This window comes from Acromyrmex echinatior, chromosome 5, assembly GCF_024713525.1.
Source record: "Acromyrmex echinatior isolate Ae372 chromosome 5, ASM2471352v2, whole genome shotgun sequence".
NCBI lineage: Eukaryota > Metazoa > Arthropoda > Insecta > Hymenoptera > Formicidae > Acromyrmex > Acromyrmex echinatior.
This window is the reverse complement of record NC_141856.1, coordinates 14,173,898-14,190,655: the sequence shown is the minus strand read 5'-3', so window position 1 is coordinate 14,190,655 and position 16,758 is coordinate 14,173,898. Positions and strand designations below refer to the sequence as shown.

The window sequence follows — 16,758 nt, the reverse complement described above, 5'->3', positions numbered from 1 at the left end:
CAGTTGTATTAATAGTGCTTTTTATCCACTGGCGACTTTCTTAAAGGAAATCATTGATAATAATAATATAAAAAATTTCAGTTTCGTTAAAAACAGCTTTGATTTAGTAAATAAACTCAATGGAAAAGCAATTGATACAAATTTTAGTATTATATCATTTGACGTGGTCTCCATGTACACGAATATTCCGACCGAATTAGTATCAAAAAGCATTGAACGCAGGTGGAATCTTATGGAGAATAAGACTTCGATTCCTTTACATGAATTTATCAAAGCTATTATGATTATAATTAATTCTACATTTTTTAGTTTTGATAATAAAATATTTAAACAGATTTTTGGCATGCCAATGGGTTCTCCTTTGTCCCCCATACTGGCGAACATTGTTTTACAAGATTTTGAACAAGAAATCATTACCAAGAATAACATTAATTTATCGTTTTATTTTCGTTATGTGGACGATATTTTATTAGCTATACACAAAGAAAAAATTGAAGGAGTTCTAGAATTGTTTAACTCATATCACGAAAGGCTTAAATTTACTGTGGACTTTGGCGATGATAACGGCATACATTTCCTAGATGTTAAATTAATGAGACAGGAAGGAAATATCATCTTCGATATTTATAAAAAACCCACCAATTCTGGGAGATATCTGAATTATTTTTCGAATCATCCGTTAGAACATAAAAGGGGAGTTATTATTGGGCAATTTGATAGAATTCTATTCTTATCCCATCCTATATTTCATGAAAAAAACATCTCTGAATTAATTCACACGTTTCTGAGTAATGGTTATCCTTTAAAGTTTATATTTTCTACAATAAATAATAGAATTAAAACGTTGGAAAACAGAACTAATTTAGATAAAAATCTTAAAGAAATTAATAATGAATGTGACTCTAATGTTACTTCTAAAAAATTTTTCACGTTACCATATTTGGGCAAAGTTTCGGAAAAATTTAAAAAACTTTCTCATATGTACGGTTTTAATATAGCTTATAAACCAATGAATAAATTGAATACATTTATTAAGACAGGAAAGGATGCTTTGCCTAAGGATGACCAATGCGGAGTAGTTTATAAAATTAATTGCTTAAACTGTGAATCTTCTTATGTTGGCCAAACCAAAAGGAAATTAAAAACTCGGATTAAAGAACATAAGGCTGATATAAGAAAACCTTCTTCCGAAATTTCTGTGGTCTCACGTCACCGTATGAATGAGATGCATGAATTAGATTGGGATAATATAAGAATTTTAGATAGAGAACAATCTTTAGCGAAAAGAAGAATTTCGGAAATGATACATATAAAAAAACAATCAAGTGGTATCAATAAGCAAAGTGACACGGAAGGTTTGCCTGAGGTTTATTTTCCTCTTCTAAAAAAGGATGTCTCTTTCTGTTAATAAACAATTCTAGAACTTTCTAAAAATTTTGACTCAGATATATAAACAGTGGTAAAATATATGATAGGACAAATAACAACACATAATGTCACGACAAAATTCTAACTGTGTAAAAGAAATATTCGAGATTCATCGTTTGGTTTTTTTGCTGTAAAACAGGTAATGATTCTTTTTCTTTATATTCTGACTAGAAGATTTTAATATATATAATTTCATTTAGAATCAGGAAATTCTTGTTCTACACTTTTCTTGATATGACAATTGACCGTGTAACATTACTGCATGAAGCATCTTCACATACAAAAGAACATGTTTATTTAATTACAACTCTCGACTGTTGAATTTAATGTCAACTAGATGTAACTCTGCGTTTTAAGAATATTATTGAATTACTGAAGATGGCCAGATTGTGGCCGAAACGTTTAATGTTTTAATGAATGTAATAATAATTAAATATCACAAACTATAACTTGTGCTGTGGTTTTTTATGCTCTTATTTTTTATATGTGTCATATAATTTATGTAATTCATGAACTCCATTCATAGTACAGTAATCACACTATAAATGCTATTTATAAATGGTTCTTTCTGCCGATATATCTCTTTTGTGACAGTTTAGCTTCTAAGAAAAATAAGCTTGAAATATATTACAGTATTGATTCTCTTTTCGTGTGCTGGACACCGCGATCATGTTGAAACTGAACTGTAACTGATCTCTTTATTAAATTCATTGCAAAATTAGCAAGAAAAATAAATAATACTATTTCCAAAGATGAAATAAAACAGATCATTGCTGATAATAGCCAATAATTGCTTTGCGACAAATGTCGATGCAAAGGAGGAAAAACAAATACTGGAAGGAAAATAAATGCAAAGTGCCGTGTGAATAAATCAAACAATTGGGGACTGGTAATGGATCGCCTTGCCCTTGTAAAGTACTGACACGGAAATTTGACAGCGGACTGACAGTGCCGCACCCAAAATGCCCGTCAGACAGTCTAATCGTATTAAATTGTTTTGTAATCTGTCTGTTGGCTGCGTACCCATGTTCTGACACTGCTTCATGCTGCGAAAGGGTTCTTAAATAATTTATTCGTTCTGGAATATTAATAATATTTTCATATTCTACTATTCTTACATTATAATATTATATTGTTTTATTTTTCTATTAATTTATTATTCAAGTATATAATTTTGAATGACTAATGGCATTTTCGATGGTAATTACATAAAAATTTTATGAAGTATTAGGTGTTGGAATTAATTCGTAGCGTTTTTTAATGAAAGAATGTTATTTATTTCACATGAGCATTAAAAAATACATTAATGAAAGTACTTCCCATCACTTGTAAAACGCTACGAATTAATTCCAACACCTAATAGTAAAAGAATGTCGATAGAAACTTTCCTATCAAATTACCGGGATCAAGTGGGATGAACGCAGAAGTTTCGTTGTTTCGTTTGCTTGTGTAGATTTTATTTATGATAAATATGCGTGGTAACGTTACACCGACCTGCCTCACCTCGAGCTACACGCAGGCTGTTATTTAAAAGATCTTAACAAATGGTTAGTCAGGTCGGGCTCCTTATTATCCATGACTCCTTGAAGCGCCATAGGACGCTAATTGCAAACTTTCATTACGAGTCACGCTCGGCTCGACGGATGCAACGCTGATCGCGATAGGCTTCCGCGATATTCTACGAGGTACGAGCGAGACTCCAGATGAGAGAAAGAGAAGAGGAAGGTGCGCTCAAAGTGATAAGTAGCGCTCTACGCTCATAAATATTAAGATACTGTTCTACCTAAGTCGATATAGAAGTATTTATTGTGAGTCTGTCGCAGTACATATGTAATATAATTGTTGTATTATCCAGAAGTAGTAATAATGCTTGCCGACGTTAAAACGATCGTAAACAGTATCTAAGCAATAATTTCAAATAAAAACAGAAAATGATAATTCTACCTTGTGAAGTTACTGTTTAATATAAACTTAATTTAACTGTAGGTTGTTAAAGTTCTGTTAGAAAAAGATATTCGAGCAGTATAAGCACTAATTTTAAATCTGATTTTTTAAATATATAATCACTGATATACAAAATATTCATGCACATACTATTGTAAATTATTACAATTGAATTATTTTTAATCTATAGATCATTCTTCCTGTACTTAATATATCGTTAATTTAATTAAAACAATGAAATTAAACAATTTTACTCAAGAAAATATATTAAATTTGATTCAAATTGAATTTATTATTACTACGTGTACATGAACGATTTGCTTTCAAATGAATCACAAAAACTGATTGATTTACATTTTGATACAAATAAAGTTAAAAATAACAAAATATTATCTAACTCAATAGATCGCAAGTTACATTCCTGCTTTGATATTTCTAACAGTGCACGACAAGTAATTGCAATTTCTATGTTTTAATAGAATATCTCGGTGTATTTTGCGAATTGCAAAAATAATGACGCAGTGTCCCCAAACAGCATCGTTTATCTTAATCTCAACCTTATATTCAGCCCCGGAAGGGAATACACGCGCTTCGTCATTGGCGATCCTACCGCCGCTGTGTCGCGTCGATAATCACGATGATCGATCATTCGCGGCTCGACGAACGCACGGACGCACGCACGGACGCACGCACGCACGCACGCATCGATTAGGGGCCGCATTTCGCGCCTGCACGCTCGATTCGCTGCCGCGTGCGTGGGCGATCCGCCTCGGAGCAGCCGCCGATGCACGCGCGATGCACACGACGCGCGATGCACACGACGTGCACGTGTATTCGTGACTCACGGTAGGCATTCTCGTGCGACAAACCGGTAACCAGCGCGGCCGTTATACCGCGAACATCGCGGCCACTTTGTTCCCGACGACGCGACGGTGTCTCTCTTTCTCTCGGCCCCGCCTCGCGCCGCTCTTAGGCTAACTCGCGTTTACAAGTGTCGGCGGGCGCGAGGATTCACGCCGCACGTCACGCTATACACTACGTCCGCGAGCGGAACGGATGGATTTAGGAGAGAAAGAACGAACTCCCAAGGTCGATGGAGAATTGTGTGCGTGGCCGCTCGACTCTTTCACCGCTCCGTGATCGATTGCTTAGACTCGTCCAAGACCGAGGGTGGAAGCAGGAAATTTCGTATCCGGAAAGTACATATTGTTATGAATTTAGTTTGTGATATATTTTGCGACAAGCAAAGCTTTATCTGCGAAATATAACAGAGATAAATACGACTGCGGAAAATTGAACGTTTTTGTGAAATGGTAATTTTCTCATGGGATGTGTTTCATTTGCGCATGTTAAATTATAAGTTAGAGCCGAGATGCCGATTTTTGTCTTGATGATTTGTCATTGCAGTCGTTAACATTTATCAGTTCTATATGTTATAAATTTATTATAAAAAGTTGCTTGTAATATCGGGAATAATAACACAAAGCTGAAATCACATCAGATCGAAGAAAAAATAATAAATAATAAATTAATATCAGTAGTATTGAAGATAACGCGCAGAATAAATTTCTTATAAAAAGTTAACTATAATATCAGGAATAGTAACACAAAATTATAATTACATCAGATTAGAAGAATAATAAATTAATTTACGAGTAGTATTGAAGATATAATAGTAACAGACTGGTTAACTTTTACGGGCCTCCTTTTTTTTTGAAAACTTTATGTAAAATATACTTCGTCACGACATTATTTTTTCGGAAATATCGCTGTTTTTACGCTATTTCCCACACTTCAATTGACATTAATTATGGGCATTTAAGAGATCTTTCGAACACACTGGAAAGTAAACTTTCGCTCTTAAATTATTTATCGATATCTAGAGATTTTATAAAAGTATACGACACAACGTGTAGCAAGGAATTTGCCGTTAGTTCCTAGAAATGTTTTGCCATTTATCAGTAATTCTTCTTTTAGTTAATTTGTTAATGTCAGAGTAGATCACAAAGTTAACCCACGCTTCCATAGAATTCCATGAACGCGCCGCCGTTTGCGCCTGTTAAATTAACGATATTCCAAGTATTACTGAATCGTCCTCTCGAACTGCAGGGGTTTAAATACGGCTGTAATAAGACTCGGTAAAACTTGTCTCTTTTGTGCAAATATTACCATGTATGTTTGACATTGATGAATTATAATTACCTCTAAATCGAAGTGAAGGCGACACGAAATTCGCATTTGTTACTATCCTTTTATGGACACTCTTTACACTTGCGTGTGTATTTTAGGCTCTGTTGCAAGTGCGCAAAAACAATGACGCAGTAAATTACAAAACTAAATTACACTATAATGCATGCATAATTACTTAACGAGTATACAACATTTCATGAAGGCTATTGAAATGATTTTACATAATCTCATGCTATTATGTGTAATTGCTGTAGGTACTCTTCGCTTTAACAACTATTCTCTGCAACAACAGCGTATATTGTGCTCAAGAGAAGTCTGAAAATTAGACCATGAGCTTATAGACAGACTTAACGCTAACAAATTTCTAAGAGGATTGCTAAAGTAGATTTTAATCACACTTCCAAAAATGACCACCGAAAATCGTACTATATCGAAATTATAGTGTTTTTTAATATATATAGTTAACATTTGTTTTTCATTTTAATTTAGTATAAAACACTAAATTATTTGTAACACATAGAGCCATGTTTATATCAATTTTCTTATCACATAAACAATAATTTTTGCTAATAAAGTATGTATATTCATGATAATTTTTCTAGGAAATAACATTTTAAAAATTCAAAAAAATTAATTAAATATATTATGAAAAATATGATATTAAAATAAAGTTAAATAAAAAGAAAAAGGGGTAATAAATGGAATGAGAAGAAGGTAAAGTTGTATTTTTTATAATTAAAAATGAAGAAATAAAGAAACATTTCGGAGAGAGAGTTATCCCTTAAATCCTTCTCTTAAATTACGTCCATGGATAGAGCACAGTTCCAGCTTAACTCGTTCCAGTTGAACTAACAGTTCAGGACTTGCTCTAGCCCAAGCTGTCGTCTTGCAAAACCGCTGAGATTCCATACTTGAACAGTGCCATGGCGATGTAAAATTGCATATAAAGCTTCTACGATACCAGGGAAACCACCTGATAGTACATATACGATATTTGTTCCGTCGCGGTCAGTGCAGTACTTAACACCAGGCGGAAGAGAAAGTCACGCTGCTGTCTCCTGCCTTTTTCTATGTCGTTGAATACTTTTCGCCTTTCAAGTTTACGGTACTTTAACACGCTTACGAATTGAAGGTGACATCCAGTGGGATAGAAGCGTTCTTGTAAAGGGAAGAAGACGCGTGGGCGCGCTTAACTCTTATTCATCTTGCATCACTGAAGAAGTCGTCAACCGCCCTCTTCGGCATTTTACGACTGTCGGGTGTAAGCCAGTATTTAACGCTAGTAAATCAGGCGGCAATCATTCGCTATGGACTTTTATGACGGCTAACGATCGACACCATGCGGGATGCATCCGATACCGCGGCGTCGGCTCTCATACGCATAATTACAAGAGAGATATTTGCATGTATTAGACCGAGATGCATACAATTAAGTCGTGTGTACTCCAGTTAAGTGTGGCTTCGTTTGTAACAGTATGATAGGAATTACCTCTCGTCATTATCGTTTACTTACTGCCATTATGTTATCGGGGATTTCTCGCGTGCATGCACACACGCGATTCGTCATGTCTTCGAGAGGAAATGATGCAAGTTACATGCAGTGTTTTAGAAATTGTATACTTTAAGTCTGTCATAAGGATGATCTTATTTGTTATCTTTGACGAACCCTCTTGGATTTTTTCCTCCCTGAGCGCAAAATTTTTCAAAATTGTTTAACTCTTGGTACATATGATTCGATATTAAATGTATTTTCTACTTAAATATTTTTAATGAAACATATTAACATAATGCATAAAGAGAGTATGAAAGAAATTATCGTCATGGAATATATATATATATATATATATATATATATATATATATATTTACAAGCTTTTATATTTCAGTAAATTCTTCCACACATGTAGTGGGATAAATAATATTACAAGGACTGGTGTAGCACGGCGGTACATTTAAAAAAAAAAAAATTAATCGTCGCGCCTCCACCGTAATGATTCGCGGTTAAAGGCGAGAAATTTCATGCCGAGGTACAAGAATCTCTTCGGCCCTGTTCGTTCCGCCAATTAAGAAGAGACATGATATCCAGTGTGAGATCTCGCAAGATAACGAAGCTTATTTGCTACACGACGCCGTAATATGCGGTTTCCCAACGATCAACGCGACGCGATTTGTCCACTTTTGTTTTCATCTTTCTCGGCCAGTTATGCTAATTTCATCTCTCCCTCTTCTTCTCTCTTCCAAACTGTCAACGATAATATTAGATCATTAAATCGGCGTTGTCCGCGCACATCCGGTCGCAATCCCGGTCCTCACAGCCGAAGATGAGAAACGGCGAGTTTGGAGGCGCGCGTTTGGCGCGGTATATGCAAATATTTCAGGCTTGTACCTACGTCGTGTGTTAAGTGATTTTTAAGTAACACGATACCTGCCGCTCGCAGAACATAGCTCGAACATTATCGTGCAATATTTGATGTGAAAAATTCTCTATAGTCTTTAATTCCGGTACGTTAAAAAGAAAATCTCGCGTAATTACTAAATCTTATGCTATTTATTTTATAGAAAAATTTGTATAATACTATGCTATATAATACTATGCTACTATGATTTATACATTATTAGAAGAATTTCTAACGGTAGAAATCCCATTTCTCTATGCATTACTTGTATTATTTGTGCGACATTATATGAATTAGATATATAAAATAGTTAGGGAAACTTCAAAATTAAAATGACAATTTTTTGTATTTAATAAAGCATTGTATTTGTTTAATAAATTAACTGAATGAAGTCATATGACTCTCTCGTTTCAAAAGCAACACAACTTAAAAAACATGATTTTTAAGTTATTATCATGAATGAGTTAAACATTATCCTATCAATCATCAGAAGTAAACTAATTTTATAAATCGTTAAAATCGTTACAACTCAAAAAGAATTTTTTTTTAAGAATTGAATATTTGATGTTAAGAATGCATTCTTTTTACTGATATTTGATTAATCAATAATTTTCTGTCAAGTTGAAAAATAATTTTTTTTTTCTGGAAAACAATTTTTTTGAATTATGCCACTGTTGAAGCAAGAAAACGTATGTTCATCACTTTCTCATTATATACATAGCTTTTAAAGCACGTATGAATAAAATGTCATGTGAAAATAATGTATGAAATATTTAAAAAATAGCATAATAACGCAATAGTGTGTGTTTTTGGCCCAGCGATCACGTCCTCGTCGTAATCTCGGCGACCTTGAAATTGTGGCTACCACAACATCGGCGAATAACCTCAACTGGCCTCATCCCTTCGTCCTTCCTCATCTCCCCTTGTTCGGTCACCAATCTTATCCTACGTTGGCCCGATCTTAAGCATCTTTCACACTGAAAATTTCTATTAAAAGTTTTAACACAGTAAAAACATTTTTTGTATGACGTAATAGTAATGCATGTAGAAGAATTAAATATATATAAAAATTTCTAAACATTTTATAAAAATTTTATTAAATTTTATTAAATTTGTCAACATTTAACATAAATATTGTAATAAACTGTAATGTATATAATAATGTCAAAGCAGTATAGACGTCCGGTGAATTGATCCTTCGGTAAAAGTATCTTTGTGACTGGTACTCCAACAATTTGTTGGCCATCAAGTGTAATTGAAAGCTTTCTTCTGGTCCTCTCGATATACCGCATATATATTCAAGACACTTTAACATGCTGAAACAAAGTGCTCTTGCATTGATGAGTGCTTCAGAACGATGATGAAAAGCAGAATGTTTTGAAATATAGCATACGTTCTGTAATTTACAATAAAGTATTTACATAGTAATCACGTGTTAATACAAGACATTCTGCTGTGTGTTGTTTTTAATTCTTCCACTTTCATCGTATTACTAATCATTTATTAAATTAGTATATATACTCTTTGACAAAAAAAAGTTGCAAACTTGTAGTATTCTAAATATTATCTTACCGCATCCCGATAAAAATAAGTACTGCAAGCTTTGCGAATGAGAATTATAGCGATTCTGATGCGAGTATTGTTTCATTATTCCGCAGTCAGACTAATTTCATTTGTAGGCTTAATCGAAAAACAGATTATACAAACGCATGTTCGACGCAGAGCATATGAGTTGAGAGAGAATGATCATAATGTCTTATTATTAGGTGTTGGAATTAATTCGTAGCGTTTTTTAATGAAAGAATGTTATTTATTTCACATGAGCATTAAAAAATACATTAATGAAAGTACTTCCCATCACTTGTAAAACGCTACGAATTAATTCCAACACCTAATATTATCTTGCAATAAGTGGATTGACTGACAATCGATTATTTGTAAATCTAAAACGTATTCTCAAATTTCAGACTTTTTAGAAATCGAAACGATTGCCAATGGAGTTCGATGTATATTCATCAGTCATCACGTAACTTCCGTGCGCGCGCGGATATGGGTCAGTGAAACGATCAGCATCGGCGTAACTCCCCTTATCGATCGACGGCTTATCGAGAGTAAACACGGAAAGACTTCGTAGTACTACTAGAAGATAAGGAATCGTCTACATTGTCGGACGTTCATTCATTCCGCGTCGATGCTTGTTCTAATTAGTAGTCGTCTTTGACTGTGTTGATTAAAGAGAGACGAAGTTTATCATTCACTTTTGGGTCGACCGGATGTTGTAGAATCATTGTTTTACAATCACTGTTTGCACGGTGTCCTGTGTGGGGGTCGTTATCGATCGACAGGAAAGTTAGTCCTGAATCGAGTTACGATCTGGTCTGCACAGGACATTGGAGCTATTCACTATTGCGGAAGACATAGAGAGACTGTAGTAAGGGTCTTATATAAGATTCAATATGATTGATTCTCTCTTTAGAAACAATTTCGTGAGCTTTTTGAAACATCTTTCATGTAACTTCAAGTAAGAAAAGCAGAAAGGCTCTTGTAACGTTGTCAAGTTAAAGGAAGTGCATATCCACTTTCTATTTAATAAAATTCATGTCCCCAGCTACGAAGAAGTTTGAAAGAGTAAGATATCGCAGAATTTTGTGAGGAAATTTTATGAAAACTTGTTGCTCTTTTCACTCTATGGAACTTTTGGTTCACTTCGTATATTCTTCTGGGAATAGAATTTTATAGAACTTCCTCTCTTCGTGTGCGTCTTGGGATGAGTTCGTTAAATATCTAACACATCCATTCCCTGCACATAATACGTATTACCGTGCCTTTCTCAAGAAACGTCAAAATTTACTCCTTAATATTTCACGTAAACGTTGTCATCAGTGACTATCTAAAATATTTATGCTAAAGGAAACCAGCCATCATTCGTTCACGCGTATTTGTGTAATACATACGGGGGGACGCGAGAAAGCCATTCACTCTTTGAAAAATATTCTGGTAGCGATGGCAATAACTGGAAGCAATAATTTCTACGACGACTTCGCGACATTCCGGTTTTTTCTTCTTCTTCTTCTCCTTCTTCTCCTGGTACACTCTTGAGTGGCCGACCGGACGACATCGTAGGGGAAGGAATGCAAACATACTACGGAACTGTGTGCGCATTGCTTATGTACCCACGTGGGTGGTTGGCTAAAGTGGGTGGCTGCTTGACCGGCTAGGCCGATCGGTGGGAGAGTGCTGCTTCAAGTGCCCACTACGCCTGGCAGTAACTTCTGGTTTACCTTTCCTTCGACCTTCGAGATATCGAGTTGAGCAGGCATCTCCCAGAGGAGAACACCATGAGCGTAAATTATTATTATGAATTAATAAATAGCAGAATTTGGGATTAGTTATGATATAGTTGTACATCTGATAAAATAAAAAATTTTATTATAATATTTCAACGGTGTTAAAATTGATAATCTTAGTTTGAAGAATTTAACCTGGAAATTGTCACCTAAGACATTTTTATGTTCCAGCGACGAAAAAATATGAATTATTTTAAAATATTGTTTTGTATGAATATTGTTTAATATATTTTTTAATAATTATTCTTTACAATCCTTTAAGTATCGAAAATTTGCAATAAAAAATTAATATATACATTAATAAAAATATTTATTTTTTAGAGATGCTGTCACAGTAAACTATTTAACGTGATTTCTACTCTTTTAAAAAATTATGATCAAATCCACAATCTCAAATACTGATAAATCGAAAACAATAAATAATATACATTATGTTGTTAATAATAATCATTTTAGTTTAGTTATGAAAATATCTCGTGTAATTGTTTATACAAAAAAAAATCAGACGGCTATTTCTGGGTTAATAGCTAGAAATACATACACAATTCTGATTTAAAAAATACACATTTTGTTAGACCGTTGGTAGAAAATATAAAACAGCTTATGGTAACTGCACATAACATAATACGACATGACGCGGATTATTTGCCGAACGATTGCGTGACACCGTCGTTGTATCACACTGCTGATACGCGAGCAGTTCGACGGAGCCATTAAAACTTGAGCCATAATAACACTCGGCTTCGCACGCACCTTTTGCACCACGTGGCGGCGATAACGTTTGTGAAAACGCTGCTGCTCAACTTTATGACACGCGATATAGCGACTTAACAACCGGGACGATATGTCGGGGGAAGATACTGCGATCTGCGAGGAACTCGCAGAGACGATAGTCTTACTTATCTTCGAAACTCCAGTTTTACATAACAATTGCTGTGAGACAATTCAATTATGTGAAAAACATAATACGATATTTAAAGATATCTCTAATATTCTCATTTTATTTCGCCGTATTAATCCCTAATAATTTCGCCGTAAAATATCGGATGTATAAAATTAAGATTAAAGATATATAAGATTAAAGAAAGAAATGTTTTTTTTTAAATCTTTTCGTCTGTTCTGCAATTCTTATGTAAAACTTAGATCTAGATTCGTTTTACTTCGTAAACCCCAATTAATAATAACACATCAATATTATAATTTTATTCTGAACAATACAAATATAATATAATACGTATGTTACGTAACAGTTACATTGTTAAGTGTGAATTATAATATCAATGTTACGTTTCTTTTCGGTTGAATTTTTAGTTATTGTGTCGTTAGTCAACTATTTCCTAAACATTTTAATCGAGGTCAGAATAGACAATGTCCGTGCACTTGAACAAAATTCTCGATTAATTAAAGCGCCCGTCTAGCGTGCAAGTTAAAAGCATTCTGGAATGACGCAACTCAGGCGCAATCAGCAGTAACTACGAGCCGATGCGACCTCGTCTCGCGTGGCGTGCATCTTAATTACTTTCGCAAATACACGGCCGCTGTGTGCCGGGAGACAAATTGCATTCCACGGCGGGGCCAATCGGCGTGCAATTATGCGACGTCTCATAACTCAGATCTTCTTCCTCCTCGCGGCTCCATTGTCCGCCGTCCTTGCACAACCGGTACCGACACGCTGTCGTCAATGGAGGACTAGTTCCCCTCGAATCTTCCCCGTTTGCACGCGAAGAAACGAGCGCACGTGCAAATCTCACGTCATGCAAACGACCTCGCGTTACCGTAGGTACCGGCGCGGTACGGCGTAGGATGTGCGGTGCTCCTTTTCCACGTAGGGATATCCTGCGAACTTTTTATTACGTACGCGGTGCGGCGTGGGCGTCGTGCCCACGTTCTCCAATGTTCACCACAGTTCACCACAGTTCTCCGACGCTCTTCAGCTCGCTCTCCGCTGACAGATCGTTGAAATCTTGACGGAAATCTCGGTTGTTTTAAGCCCTCGCATTACGGATTTTCTCCTCCGGTTCACTTTTACGTACTGTGATATCTGCGAGAGTGCCGTATGTAAAATAAGCGAGTTGAAGACAGTTTTTGCCTGAGCCTTTTAATCTTTTATGTTTTATCTGACGTATTCCATTAGCTACACGCACGATGCTATCTTTATTAATTATAATTTTGCATCACAGAGAGTCAGGTTTGTGCCATTACTCATGTCATGTACTTTGACTCGAACTTCGTCGCGACTAATTACAAACGACAAAGTGCAATATTCGCGACTTATTGTTTAATTCGATTTTTATGTCCTGTCCTACGACTTAGATAGATATCGTCGTTTCCGTTCGAAGAAACTAATTGAAGCAGATAAGACAGCGAGTTATGTTAATCGTTCCAAATGTTACGACGTAAAATCCTATTTTTCTTATCAGATAAGATATATTTAGTGACTTTCTGTCGTTATGAGTGAAACTTCAATGAGGTGCAATAGTCGCGACTAGGAAACCTTATATTTGCCGTAATAGACTGATTGTTCGGTCGTGACGCTTATACGTATAAAGCCGGTACGCGAGGATTAGCCGCATCGATAAACAGATTAATTGAACACCGAATTAGGACGGACTGCGCGATCCAGCTTTAATTAACTCGGATTGTTTAAGATTGCGATCACGCGGGATCACTTGCGACACCTATAATACTTCTAACTGTTATCTGCGCCGATATCGTCGTTGTCACTTTAACGTGCGACGAATCACACATCCATTTCGTTACGTAAGCACGAAAACTACATACATATTGCGTCGCGACAAACATTAATGTTATACTACGCATTTGTAAATTTCAATAATGCTTCGAAACATGTCAATTGTGTTTCTGTATATTTGTAAAAATCTTTCGCATTTTCGTGAATTTTTGAAAATATTTAAAATATTGAAAATATCAAAAGCTATGTTTGTCAAAAAAATTTTCAATCAAATGCATATTTAACATATTTTGAATACTTTAAATTATCATACTAAAATAGATTTTACTTTTGATGTGCCATTGAAGATTAAAGAATACTACCAAAGATAGATATTTTGCGCCATAATGAATAAAAACAGCATTGATTTAAATGCAAAAATAGATTATATCTGATCAAATTATTTCTGATATCACAGATATTGTCGGTTTCAAGTTCACAATAACTTTAGCGATTTCATAAAGTTAAAAGACACTGAAATAGTAATGCTGTTTAATAGTTAAACAAGTTAATTAAATGAAGATACGTTTTTGCTGCCAGATACGCTGTTGTAATTTATCTCGGTACAGCTGCGTCAAATGTTCTTATTGAATACGCAAACATAAATGCGCGGCCTTCGTCGCCATCGCTGCGGTAAACTTCGCTAATACATTTGCGACAGTCTATGATCTTTCGACCTAAAATTAAATATTGTGCATATGACGCATATGGATAACAATTATTATCATAATTACTGCCTTGATATATAGTAGAAGTGGGTAAGAGTCTTAAGTTTATGATAAAATAAATTGCTGCGATAAATCTATCAGACTGTTCAAGTTACTTTTGTAATTGTTCCGAATATAACTTTTTATCAAATGAAAAAGTAACAATAATGATATTGTGAAAATAATATATAATTATAATATCATTTATTGTTGCAGTAACTAAAATTAATTGAACTTTTTAAAGAGCTATTATTTAATTGACTATATGCCAGTTTGCTTGCGTGTCAACCCACTTCTGATCAACCCACCAGAAGAAAATTAATCGAATATGATCTATAGCTATCATGCCGGATGTTCAGTGAATCATGCAACAGCAGCCACAGTGAGCATTATTTATAGAACCTACCTAGTTGTTTTCTAACAAAATTAGATCATTTCTATATAAAACGTAACGAGAATGAAAGTTCTCCTTTTTTTTCTTTTTTCTTTTTTTATAAACAATTTCAACTTTACGTTCGTATTTTGATCAAATATTATCTTCATCGATATTGAATTTATTTCGTTCGTAAAAACATACATCTGTCCACCTGTCTCCGAAATATATTTACATCAACCGATTGCGTCCGATCGATCACTCTGTTCACATGGCTCGCGAATAACGTCCGAGATTGGAAAAAAGTTCAATGCTTCGCTTCGCGTATCCTGATATCGTTACTGCAAGGCAGATTTTTACTTCCAGCTGAATGGGAAATAGGAAACCTTCCCTTCTCAATCCGTCATATCCTTGCATATCATAAACATTGGTTACGCAAGCCGGGGGTAGCAAACTCCAGTCGTTGCAACCGTAGCAGAAATCCCCTTTGCGGTGCAGTTTCTGCCGGTCGGTCCCCAGTTTCCACTCTCTCGGTGAGCGGTTTTACGATGTCGGTACGACACGGTGAAGACGAAGAGCTCGCCGAGGTACTCACGGCGAATGGCACCGTACATGCGACGCACGTCTCTCGGTGACTCGTGAGTCGTGAGTCGTGAGTCGTGAGTCGTGAGTGCCGCGACACCCGCGACTCGCCGTGTGCGCACAACAGCCAGTGTGCGCTTACAGCGGCCAGTCGGCGTACGTGCACACGTGTGAGCGCACGTACGCGAAGCGTACGCGAGTGCGCGTGAGAAATACAGATAGGGATAGGGAGATACAGATCCCGAAAGGGTTCGGCGAACTATTTGGGATGTTACGAGACAGTGAACGGTGTTTGTGGCAAATTAAAGGGATTTTTTTTATTCAATAAAATTTGTTTTAACATTTTATTTCTCGAAAAGTTTCTCCGGACCAAATTGATCTCTTATCTCATCTCGACGTAAAGTTGATATCTTGTTGATGTGTGGAATTAGTGTTTGTGAATAAATTTTTGAAGTTAGATGGTTCAAAGTGTTGTGTACGCGAGAGTGAGTTATGCTATAAATAAAGGGTTTTTTTTAAAGCTATGTGGAGTTTGCGAGATGAGAATTTTGGAGTATTTAGAGATTCTTGGTTATATTTTCTTTTATGATTATTTTTAATTCATTATGAAGTCACACGTCTGTGCTTTGAAATATTTCATATCATTTAATATCAGCTTGAATAAAAAGAAAATAGACATCAGATAAAAATATCTCGATAATTACTGTTAACATTTTATCCATCCAATAAATTATATATTATTTTACATTAATAATACAATATAATAGAAAATTTGCAAATCTGGAACAGTCGATAGTGATTAAATGCGCATTATCTAAAAGAATTTTTTAATACTGGATTTCTTTTAAGTAAAATCAATTTGATGCACCTGCATTTCTCTAAAATGAATAAAAGATTTCGAGAGTTTATATTAATGGTAGAGGGATTTCGATACTCATTTCCATTCGGTAATTGTCTATCCTATTTACCTTGCATATCGATTTGTGTGCATTTGGACCGAATAATATCATATATCACATCTCGGTGTAAAGTTTATAAGTTTAAAAGCGCATATTAATAA

The 16,758-nt window shown here is 35.1% G+C and overlaps 1 protein-coding gene and 1 long non-coding RNA gene across 11 annotated transcripts in view; both read left to right on the top strand.

Annotated features, from left to right (window-relative positions):
• The window catches only part of by (focal adhesion protein tensin), a 192,927-nt gene that overhangs the window by 90,927 nt on the left and 85,242 nt on the right, over window positions 1–16,758 (top strand). For 2 of the 10 annotated variants that reach the window (XM_087406531.1, XM_087406528.1), the window contains exon 1: window positions 15,814–16,183. The exons of 7 other annotated variants lie outside the window; for them this stretch is intronic. In XM_087406531.1, coding sequence (XP_087262657.1) covers window positions 16,157–16,183 — 27 coding nt within the window. In that variant the 5' untranslated portion in view covers window positions 15,814–16,156. Of the gene's footprint in view, window positions 1–15,813; window positions 16,184–16,758 lie in introns of those variants that run through there. One more of the 10 variants, XM_087406529.1, reaches the window with a different exon arrangement.
• On the top strand, window positions 1,186–5,969 carry LOC147909827 (uncharacterized). The gene is made up of 2 exons (XR_015545193.1): window positions 1,186–1,567; window positions 1,629–5,969. It is a non-coding gene; the product is annotated as an uncharacterized LOC147909827 (long non-coding RNA).